The sequence below is a fragment of the Leucoraja erinacea genome, chromosome 11 (assembly GCF_028641065.1).
Source record: "Leucoraja erinacea ecotype New England chromosome 11, Leri_hhj_1, whole genome shotgun sequence".
Classification (NCBI taxonomy): domain Eukaryota; kingdom Metazoa; phylum Chordata; class Chondrichthyes; order Rajiformes; family Rajidae; genus Leucoraja; species Leucoraja erinaceus.
In genome coordinates, this window is record NC_073387.1 from 7042434 (window position 1) to 7054614 (window position 12181).

Here is a 12181-nt window from a genome sequence, read left to right on the forward strand (position 1 = left end):
CTGTGATTGTCCACGGTGCAACAACAAGTAGGGGAAAGAATGGAAGTTCATCCGTGGATGGTTTGCATGTGTGTGTGTGCGTGTGCATGTGTGTGTGTGTGCATGTGTGTGTGTGTGCATGTGTGTGTGCGCGCGCATGTGTGTGTGTGCGCTCGTGTGTGTGCGCGTGTGTGTGTGTGTGCGCGCGCATGTGTGTGCGTGTGTGTGTGCTCGTGCATGTGTGTGTGTGCACGCGTGTGTGCGCGGGTGTGTGCCAGGCTGCTCTTCCATTTCCGACAGCTGTTCCATCCCACCCAATGCATGACAAGTAGATGAGGAGATGTGTTGATTCCCTTTAACAATGCTGCAGCTCAAGGAGAGAATGGATGAGAAGATGTCTTCAAATCCTCTTTGTCATGAATGTGAGGGAATTATTTCAGTGGCACTGGCCTGGGCTCAGGTGTGAGCTCTTGCTCAGACTGTAGTACATTCACCTCCGTCAGGAGACCATGGTTTTAGGTTCCACTCCAGACCCTTGAGCACAGAATTCACCCTGACATTTCAGGGTTGCACTGGCACATGAGGTTGTGGACCAACCTCGGAACTGAGTGAAAACAATTGCATATCACTTTTTGCAGGTGAATAGTAAAGATTTATCCCTTAACTAGCACCAATAACAAAAATCTAGTCATTGTATCTTTACTGTGTGTAGTACCTTCACATGTTCATAGGTTCTAGGAGCAGTATTTGGCCATCCGGCCCATCAGGTCTTCTCCGCCATTCAAACATCGCTGATCTATCTTTCCCTCTCAACCCCTTTCTCTCATTTTAGTCAATAGACAATAGATAATAGGTGCAGGAGTAGGCCATTCGACCCTTTGAGCCTGCACCGCCATTCAATGTGATCATGGCTGATTATCCACAATTAGTACCCCGTTCCTCCCCATATCCCTTGACGTTCTGTCTTGTTCTGCACAAAGTGGTGGTGTGTTGCCCTACAGTGTCTGGAGCTCAGAACAATTTAATTGATGATATTGAAACTATAAACATCTTGAAGCACTTTTCAAAAGCAAGTTGTTTCCTTCTTCCTCCCATTGCAACCTGGCATCTCCCAGCATTTCCAATATTGGAATGACTCTAATATTGAAGATATTTAACATGTGGATCATGGATAAGAGTGAACTCGTCACAAGTGATAGTTTATAAAAATAGTTCTTGAATGTAACTATTGTCCTTTCACCGTTGATCTCTTCTCCCTCCAGGATCACTCTGACAGTGCAGTTGGTGTTGCTGCTACAATGGCCCATGAGATGGGGCACAACTTTGGGATGAGCCATGATGCAGATGGCTGCTGCGCAGCCCGCCCAGAGGATGGAGGGTGTATCATGGCTGCAGCCACGGGGTAAGGACCTGGCGTGGCTGAGATGGTGTCTGAGATGTGGCTGTTGTGTGTAGATTACACTTGACAAATAACCTTTGAAATACACCACATTATTGTGTACAAAGAGGACACATATTCCTTGAGTTCCAGAAGAAGAAAAACGTCTTACCTTTGTGCCCATAAATTCTTTGATGGAATTTCTAGTCCCTGAAATATTTTGGTGTCCACTGACAGTGTTTGGTCTGATGTATGTTTCAGTATTTTCTGATCTCCAAATGCTAGAGGAGGTTCCAGAGATAGGAGGAGCAAGGCCGTGGAATAATTGGATTACGAGGAGAAGGATTCTAACACAGAGATGTGGTCAGATGGGTACCAGTCAACACTGCGTGAAGGTTGAATGAGACCTGGAGGGAGATAAAATATATACACTGTTATACAGTTTTGGATGACCAGAAGCAGAGATGGGGAAGATAGCATGTCTAAAGGAAGTGGAAGGTCTAGCATAGTCATGCCTAGAGGTAATGGAGACATGGATGAATGTTTCAGCAGCCGATAAGCAGAAGTGGTATCAGAGTCAGGACACCATAGGCACGTCCAGGTGAAAGGTCTTGGAGAGGGACGTGCGTGTGATTGGAAGCTCAACTCGAAATCGCATACAAAGCCGAGATTGGCTTTGTGTTGGCAATTTGCAGGCATGGAAAGAGGAATAAGGGAGTGGAGTTTGTCAAGAGAGCAAAAACAAGAGCTTAGAAATGCTTCTGATGGTCTAAATGCATATTCAGTTTAGTTTATTGTCATGTGTACCGAGTACAATGAAAAGCTTTTGATGCGTGCTAACCAGTTAGCAGAAAGACAATACATGATTACAATCGAGCTATTTACAGTGTAGAGATAAGGGAATAACGTTTAGTGCAAGGTAAAGCCAGCAGTCTGATCAGGGAGAGTTCAAGGGTCACCAATGACGTAGGTAGTAGTTCAGGAATGCTCTCTGCTTGTGGTAGGATGATTCAGTTGCCTGATAACTGCTGGGAAGAAACCATCCCTGAATCTGGTGGTGTGTGTTTCACACTTCTATACCATTTGCCTGATGGGAGCAGGGAGCAGAGGGTGTAACTCGTCCTTGATTATGTTGCTGGCCTTGCTGAGGCAGCGTGAGGTATAAATGGAGTCAATGGAAGGGAGGTTGATTTGTGTGATGGTCTGGGCTGCGTCCACAATTCACCATGTTATCCATGGGATGCACAATCAGTCAACACATGTGGAACCTGCATCAAAATTCACAAGGCACCCAAGAGGACCTGTGCAATAGAATATGCGTTGCAAACTAGGTGCACAAATATATATCCTTCACTAACTCCGTTGGTCATAGAGTTGCTGGTGCTGGTGATGGGATGGAGGTTGTTGAGGCTGGGTAATGCAAGGGTCTGTCATGACAAAGCAATAACACCAAGTGTGGTGTTGGAGGACTCGAGGCATCTTCTCATGGGGAGGAGAATGGGCTGGCGTTTGTGAGGGGAGTTAAAGATTAGACTGTGACCAGAGGTTCTGGCCTTGAAAGAAACCCACAGGAGGGGGTGGGAAGGATAGTGTTAGGTTTGTTAAGCTCTTAATGTGGATGTGAGTATGAGAATGGAGATGTCATCCTCCAAGGCCATGGAACAAATAGTGCAGTTTCCCTTTGACCTGTGCAGAATCAAGCCTCGCACATCAAGAGAGGTGGGTTTCTGCATGGATGGCCTGCACTGTCATTGCACCGAAGATAGACACAAAAAGCTGGAGTAACTCAGCGGGCCAGACAGCATCTCTGGCGAAAGAAGAATAGGTAACGTTTTGGATTGAGACCCTTCTTCAGACTGAGATTCAGGGGAAAGGGAACGAGAGATATAGGCAGTGAAGTAGAGAGATATAGAACAAATGAATGAAAGATATGCAAAGAAGTAACGATGATAAAGGAAACAGGTTATTGTTAGCTGTGGGCTAGGTGAAAATGAGTTACAGACAATGAGACTCAACAAGACGACTTTAAACTAGTACAAAGACTTGGGTGGGGGTAGGGACAGGGAGAGAGGAGAAACAAGGGTCACAAAGTTAGAGAAATCATTATTTCCTCCCACTGGGTTGTAAGCTGCCCAAGTGAAATATAGGTGCTGTTCCTACACATTGCGCCTGTCCTTGCACCATGTTAGTTCTAAAGAACTCAGGACAAGAGAGTTGTACATTTATATCCCACGCATATTGGAATATCCATGTCCTCACCATTCCCAGATTTCATTGCTGCTAGTTTGGTCATAATCAGTATTTACCCAGTTTTGTTTTGGTTGACTCCAGGGGCTTTCTCAAGCAGACGAGACATGTTTAACAGGGTAAGTTTGTGTCTGGAGTTTAGTCTGTGATTTCACTTCCTGCAAGTAATGTGGAGCGACATTGATTGAGTCAGGCCTTCCTGGGAGTTCTCATGTTATAAAAGTCATTGAGGGCTGTGATAAACCAGTGCTGGCTAGTGTGGGAATCTTGCATTCAGCATATTTTTTAAATGCACATAGATTCTGATCAGGGCTTTGAATGATACTAATAGTTTGTTGATCATAAATTGGCAGCAATTGAGCCTTAAGAGAGCAATTGAACCCATTGCCCTTAAGGATCACTGCAGGAAGCGTAACTGTATTTTATTCACAAAATCTTTCCTTGTGCCTTGCACAGGAGTGCTTTCAACAAGTGTGTCGTGTTTTTGCCTTTATTCTGAATAATGCCACACAAACCAAGTGTGACTGTTTGTTTCCAACATTTGCTCTTTAGTGCTCCATTTCCCAAAGTTTTTAACAAATGCAATGAGAAGGAGCTTCAGAAGTATCTGCACAAAGGTGGAGGGATGTGTCTGTTCAACATGCCTGATGCAAACACATTGTATGGAGGACGAAGATGCGGGAATGGCTATGTGGAGCAAGGCGAGCAGTGTGACTGTGGGGAAGTAGAGGTAAGTCAGCCAAGTCAGTAACTTCCTCTATGTTCCTCCTCAGTTATTTTGGCTTTCTTTTTTTTAGTTTAGAGATACAGCGAGGAAATCATCCGCACCGACCGGCGATCCCCGCACATATTAACACAACCTTACACACACTTGGGACAATTTTACAATTTTTATCCATATAACCATATAACCATATAACAATTACAGCACGGAAACAGGCCATCTCGGCCCTTCTAGTCCGTGCCGAACACTTATTTTCCCCTAGTCCCATCTACCTGCACTCAGACCATAACACTCCATTCCTTTCCCATCCATATACCTATCCAATTTATTTTTAAATGATAAAATCGAACCTGCCTCCACCACTTCCACTGGAAGCTCATTCCACACAGCTACCACTCTCTGAGTAAAGAAGTTCCCCCTCATGTTACCCCTAAACTTCTGTCCCTTAATTCTCAAGTCATGTCCCCTTGTTTGAATCTTCCCTACTCTCAATGGGAAAAGCTTATCCACATCAACTCCGTCTATCCCTCTCATCATTTTAAAGACCTCTATCAAGTCCCCCCTTAACCTTCTGCGCTCCAAAGAATAAAGACCTAACTTGTTCAACCTTTCCCTGTAACTTAGTTGCTGAAACCCAATTAACCTGCAAACCTGTATGTCTTTGGAATGTGTGAGAAAACTGGATATCACAGAGAAAACCCATGCAGGTCACGGAGCGAACATGCAAACTCCGTACAGACAAGCTCCCGTAATTAGGATCGAACCTGGGTCTTGGGCGCTGTAAGGCAGCAACTCTACCGCTGCTCCCCCGTGTTAACAAGCAGTGCAAGCTGTTTGTCAGAAGGTCAATCCTCAATTCTTCCAGTCAGAGACTGTGTCACAGAAATATAGGCTGATACTTGGTCAAGCATTGGAAAAGTGCAACACTTGCAGAGGTACTGCCTTCCAGATAAGGCGTTAAACTAGTGGATATAAAACACAAGTGAAAGCAATGTGCTGACAATGAGCAGGAAAATTCTCCCTGTCTGATATTTGTCATCAACCAACATTACCAAAATAGGTTGGACATGATTTCAATTTCACTTGTGAAATATTACTCAAGCAAATTGATTGTGGCAAAAATTCTGGAGAAACTCAGCGGGTGAGGCAGCATCTATGGAGCGAAGGAATAAGTGACGTTTCGGGTCGAGACCCTTCTTCAGACTGAGGATCTGAGCTAAAAGGGAGATTGATCAGGCTAGGACTTTATTCCTTAAAGTGCAGGAAGATGAGGGGTGACTGATAGAGGTGTACAAAATCATGAGAGGAATAGATAGAGTAGAAGCAGTCTCTTGCCCAGAGTAGGAGAATCGGGAACCACTGCACATAGGAATAAGGTGAGGGGAGCAAATATTTATTGGGAACCTGAGGGGTAACTTTTTCACACATAGGGTGGCAGGTGTATGGAACGAGCTTCCGGAAGAGGTAGTTGAGGCAGGTACTGTTCTTATGCTTAAGAAACATATATACAGGTACATGGATAGGACAAGTTTAAAAGGATATGGGCAAATACAGGCATGTGGGACTAGAGTAGACGGGACATGTTGGCCGGAATGGGCAAGTTGGGCCAGTTTCCACGCTGTATGACTATGACCATTAAATACTTTCAAGACTTTTAATCACTTAGACAATTAATAAAGGAACAATTATTGGAAAGATTTTAGATAGAATTTTTAAACTATTAAATTTATCGGAAACTTTTTCCAAATTATTAGACCTGTTGGAAGGTTTTCACAGCTGCTTTCTTTTGTTCAAATCAAGAATGCCACTTGATTTATGTTAACGGCACAGGATATTTCAGTCCAAATGAGTGTTGCAGTGATAGTGCCTAACAGCCTCGGTAATTAAATTTCAATCCCGACATTTGGTGCTCTCTGTGTGGAGTTTTCATGTTCTCCCTGTGACTGCCTGGGATTTCCCCTGGGTGATCCAGTTTTCTTCCACACTCCAAATTCATGTAAATTGGTGCAACAAATGATCTTTATTGTGGGTAAAAAAAAAATGCTGGAGAAACTCAGCGGGTGAGGCAGCATCTATGGAGGAAAAGAGTAGGCGACGTTTTGGGTCAAAACCCTTCTTCAGCCGAGGGGGAGGGCGGGAAAAAGAAAAGTAGAGCCGTAGACTGTAGGTTACTGGGAGAGCTGGGAAGGGGAGGGGAAGGAGAGAGAAAGCAAGGACAGCCTGAAATTAGAGAAGTCGATGTTCATACCGCTGGGGTATAAACTACCCAAGCGAAATATGAGGTGTTGTTCCTCCAATTAACACTGGGCCTCACTCCAGCAATGGAGGAGGCCCAGGACAGAAAGGTCAGATTCAAATGGGAGGGGGAGTTGAAGTGCTGGGCAACTGCGGTGTCGGGTGTTAGGAGAATTGTGGTAGAGTTGTGTCGGAATGAACTGCAGATGCTGGTTTACACCCAAGAAAGACACAGGATGCTGGAGTAACTCAGCGGGACAGGCAGCATCTCTGGATAGAAGGAATGGGTGACTTATCGTGTCGAAGCACCTCGACTCGAAACGTCACTCATTCCATCTATCCACAGATGCTGCCTGTCCTGCTGAGGTACTCCAGCATTTTGTGTCTATTGTGGTGGAGTTGATGCGAGCATTAGAGATGTTACCAGGAATGGAGTGGAAATGGCATTGTGGAAATTGCATGAGGGCCTGGCACACATTTGATTGACTGAATAGCCTCCTTCTTTGTCTAAAGAAAATCTGAGAAACATTCAAAGGATTGTGTTCCATATCCTTCTGTCATGTTGAGCTCTGTGCAGAATCCAACATTTGGAAACATCCTGCTGCCTAGTGGCGAATTGTTGTCAGCACACCTAACTTGCATATCTCAACATTGCTGCCAGTTGTTGGGATAATAATATTGTGTTTTCCTGTTATCATCCTACAAAATCCAGACCTCTGTATTTTGGGTAGTGTTCATTTATATTTGTGGATTATTATTGTCAAATTGGTGATGTTTCCAATCCAATAGCATACTGAAGTCATTAATGCACTGGAATGAATTATAAAGAATTAATCTCTAATCTATTTTGCTTCTCAGTTTCTAGTTCGACAGCCATTATAAACTGATTAATTTATCTGAATTTTCACGAATCTGAAGACACACACAGACAGACTCTCATAGAGTTAGATAGAGCTCTAGGGGCTAGTGGAATCAAGGGATATGGGGAGAAGGCAGGCATGGGTTATTGATTGGGAACAATCAGCCTTGATCACAATGAATGGTGGTGATGGCTCGAAGGGCCGAATGGCCTTCTCCTGCACCTATTTTCTATGTTTCCATGTTTCATAGCTGTTTTCTTTTTATTCAAATAAAGAACACCACTTCAGTCTCTTGTGTCTCCAAGAATGTCACTTGATTTATCTGAACTTGGCTGATGATACTTCAGCCAGTGTGAAATATTGAACAGTGCATTGGGATTAGTTTATTAATGTCATGTGTATCGAGATAGAGCTTGCATGCTATGAAGGCAAATCATACTATACGTGAGCACAGTCAAACCATCCATTGAGAGGTGCAAAGAGAAAAATAGCAGAGTGCAAAATGTAGTATAGTGTTACAGCTACAGAGAAAGTGCAGATTAAAGAAAAGTGCAAAGGTGCAATGAGATAGGTTGGTAGATTGGGACTTCACCCTTAATTTATGCGAGGACCACGTACTTTTAAGCTTTTGTATCTTCTGCCCAATTGGGAGAAGGGAGAACAGGTAATGACCCCTGGGTGCAATTGATCTTTGATTAAGTTGGCTGCTTTCCCAAGACAGCATAATGTTGAGATAGAGTTAATGAGTGGGGGAAGGCGCTATGTGATTTGGCTGAACTACATCCGCATTTCTCTACAATATTCTGCATTGTAAGAAATGCCCATTTGCAGGCGGTTAGGTTTCCAGGTACAGCTGTGAAGTGCTGGCCACATCATTTGTAGCAGGAAGCAAATGGTAATAACAATAGGCAGCATCATATTTCAGACGAATATCCTTTGACTTCCTTTCTAAAATCTATTCATGTTTTTGATTCAGAATCCTGGGGGCAATTTGCACGAGGATTATGCACCTTCTGTGTTGATTGAACTTGGTTGTGTTATGTTGTCTGTCCTCTTCTGGAGAGGAGAGTGGTAGACAAGTGGCGGCCCTCTGTTTAATGAGCTAAATTATTTGGGGTTGAAATTTATATAACCAAATTTTCTCTCAATTCCTTCTTGAAACAATTCTGGGTTTACTGAGAGCCAACACGTTAACTGACACCCTTAAGGTGGGTGTGCATTCAGCAAGGCTTTTTAACTTGCCGTAGCTTTGGTAGGGGAAGAACTGAGAGCTCAGGGAAATGGCTCCTCCAAGGAATGTGTGGGATTTCTTCCAGACTTGCAACAGGAGAGCAGAGGAATTCCAGTCAATAGTTCACCTCCGTTAGTTTGGCATGATGCACATGTGAATATGAGGAAGCCATTCAGGTACCGTATCTGAAATTGGAAACAATCTAAGGATAATTACCATTGAAGGGTTAGGAGCAACTGGTTACGACCTTTCCTGCCACTCTCTGTTGACATGTTCAGGTGCTGCCGAACCAGTAAACTGTGCTTTCAAGTCCCATTGCAGAGACTTGAACACAAAATCTAGGCTGCCAAGCAAATGCACTACCAAGGGAATACTGTAAAGATGCAGCCTTAGAAATCAATGTTCAACTAAGTGCAATAATAATGACTCCATGGCACTACTGAGAATAGAGCAAGGTCTTCTCTCTGGTTTGTTGATCAATGTTTATTCTTCACCAATGTCAATAAAAGAGAACTATCCAGTAATACCTCTTTCTGTGACTTTCCTGCGCACAGATTAAATGGTGTATTTGTGTGGCAATAGTGGCCACACTTAATTGATGATGGCTCATTACACAGATGAAGCACTGCAAAAGGAAGTTATTTTCCTTTTTTTTCATGCAATTTAAATACAGTTTTATTTTCTGAGAAATGTGTGCCTCTTAGTGATACGTTGGTTTCATCAATATTTCTTCAAATTTTACAAATCAATGCTGGTGACCGTGATTGCTGGCTCTCTTTCACTTGTTGGAAATAGGGGGGAGTTTTTGCCTCCTTGCTCTTGGTTCTTGGTTCTTGGTTCCTCCAAAATATTCCAACTGGAATTTAAACTGGAGGTGGTGAAGGGAGGGATTAAGCCAGAAAGGGTATAAAGAACACACACTATAGAATTTAACATAAAACATCCCCACACAGCAGAATCAAAGTTTCCCACTGTGTGGGAAGGCACCAAAGTTCCCCCACTGTTCCTCGTGGTCAGGGCCTCCCTAAGCCCTCCGCAGTTGCAGCTACGGGCGGCCCGATGTCCAGGACCGCTCGCCGAGGTGATACAAGTCCGACGTCGGGGCTGCGGGACGTCCTCAGCGGCGTGGACACCAGAGTCGGCCCCCTCCTACCTGAGTCGGCAGCTTCCAAAGTCCGTAGGCCGCGCCGGGTGGAGACCGCCACTGCAGACCCTCTGCAAGGCGCCCCGGGACTCCACGATGCTGTTCAGCGCCGCCCGCGTTGGAAGCTCTCCGCACCAGAGCTCCACGATGTTGGCTCCATGGCTGATAGAGCATTAGAACAGGAGAAAGCAGAGCAGGAATAAGCCGATTATCTCCTTCAGTCTGCTGTGCCATTCAGTGAGATTGTGGCTGATCCAATATTGCCCTGAATCCTGTTCAGTTCTTATGCATTTTAGTTCAACAATCTGTCATGTTTTGACTTGAATATATCGAAGACTTTACATCCACACCTGTCTGGGGTAGAAAATCCCAGAGTCATAACCTTTGCAATTGAATTTCACTGAACCTTAATTGGTACATGTGACAATAAACTGACCTTTGAACCTTTTAAGAGAAGAAATTCTTCCTCATTACTGTCTCAAATCAATTACCTCTTTTTGTGAAACAGCTCTAGGTACAGCAATAGGGGAAACATCATCTTGGCATTCAGCAACTGTGCAGGGAAATGGATGGGTGGCATTTCTTGTTGGACTCTTCCCAACCTGAATGGACCTGCTGAGTTCCTCCAGCGTCTTTTTTTTTACTCAAGACTCCAGCATCTGCAGTCTCCTGTCTTTCAGCATTCATCCTGTAAATCCTTTTAGAATCTTCGTTGTTATCATGGTAAAAAAATAATTACTGGTTAAAAACACTAAATGTGGTGTTTAGCAGTAACAAGGAGCTGAATTCAGCCTTTGAGGTTCTGTGCCATTGACATCATCTTATATTTCTCTAAACTTGTTCATCAATCACATCTCTTCAATCATAATTCATCAAAAAATATAATCAAACCCCAAACTCTGTGAAACAAAAGTTCACATTCCAACAAAGCCCCTTCACCATAAAATCAAGCAGAACAATTATTTAACCTTTATAAAATGAAACATTTCATGAAAATAACATTTAAAAAAAATCTTGGAAAAATGAGAGTGAATGAGAACAATTGCAGAGGTGCAGATGGAGACCCGACTGGGGGAGTGTAGACATTGATTTAGGGTGAGAATATGGAGATGTTTTTAATGTTAATTTCATGTCATTATTTCATGAATGATGACAAACCTCTCTAATCTTTGTGGTTTTTGTATGCAATATATGTTCAAAGTGTGCACTATTACTGATTTTCTTCCTACCTTGACCTGTTTTTATTTTTCAGGAATGCACAAACATTTGTTGTAATGCCAATAACTGCACTCTGAAGATTCATGCAGAATGTGCTCATGGGGTCTGCTGTCATAACTGCAAGGTTAGATACCATTTTCGTCAATTCAATTGCTTCTAATATGTTCAAATAGCCAACAACTCCCTTTAGACGGACATTTGCAAGGTTGCTATAAAAACGGAACAGTATTTTGATGAGGAGAGGAATCTGCAGTGCTGGTATTGAGGGACTGAGAGTCAGTGTAGCTCCTTGTGTCAGTGGAAACTCCTGGATGCAATAATTTAGCATGGTTACAAAGGTGAGCAGTCTCTAACATGTTAAAGTAATGCAAAGAGCAGAAAAAACTGTTATTTTCCTCACATTTTAACCTTTTTGACATAGGCAGGTTGAATACTGAACTACAGTTTCCAAAGCTTACTGATGGTTTCCATACGCTAATGGGACCTGGAAAGTAATGTTTCTCCAGGTTCGTCACTACTGTTCAATAAGGACCTCATAAAATAGAGCGTGCAGAGGCATGTAGATGAATCTACTGTAGGTGCCTTCATTAGCCAGGGCATTGAGTCTAAGAGTGAGGAAGTCATGTTGCAGCTTTATAAAATTTGGTTAGGCCGCATTTGGAATATTGTGTGCAGTTTTGCCCGTCCCATTACAGGAAGGTTGTGGAGGCTTTGGAGAGGGTGCAGAAGAGGTTTACCAAAATGCTGCCTGGTTTAGAGGCCATTAGCCATAAGAAGAAGTTGAATTTCAGTAGGACTTTCATATGAAGAAAGACTGGATAGACTCGGCTTGTACTCGCTAGAATTTAGAAGATTGAGGGGGGGATCTTTTAGAAACTTACAAATTTCTTAAGGGGTTGGACAGGCTAGATGCAGGAAGATTATTCCCGATGTTGGGGAAGTCCAGAACAAGGGGGTCACAGTTTAAGGATAAGGGGGAAGTCTTTTAGGACCGAGATGAGCAAAACATTTTTCACACAGAGAGTGGTGAATCTGTGGAATTCTCTGCCACAGAAGGTAGTTGAGGCCAGTTCATTGGCTATATTTAAGAGGGAGTTAGATGTGGCCCTTGTGGCTAAAGGGATCAGGGGTATGGAGAGAAGGCAGGCACGGGATACTGAGTTGG

At 43.5% G+C, this 12181-nt stretch overlaps 1 protein-coding gene across 1 annotated transcript in view; it reads left to right on the forward strand.

The window, feature by feature from the left end:
• adam19b (ADAM metallopeptidase domain 19b) overlaps positions 1-12181 on the forward strand; it is a 155991-nt gene that overhangs the window by 105881 nt on the left and 37929 nt on the right. Inside the window, exons 11-13 of the mRNA XM_055642611.1 lie at positions 1242-1381; positions 4157-4334; positions 11051-11140. Of these exons, the coding sequence (XP_055498586.1) occupies positions 1242-1381; positions 4157-4334; positions 11051-11140 (408 nt within the window). The remainder of the gene's footprint in view (positions 1-1241; positions 1382-4156; positions 4335-11050; positions 11141-12181) is intronic.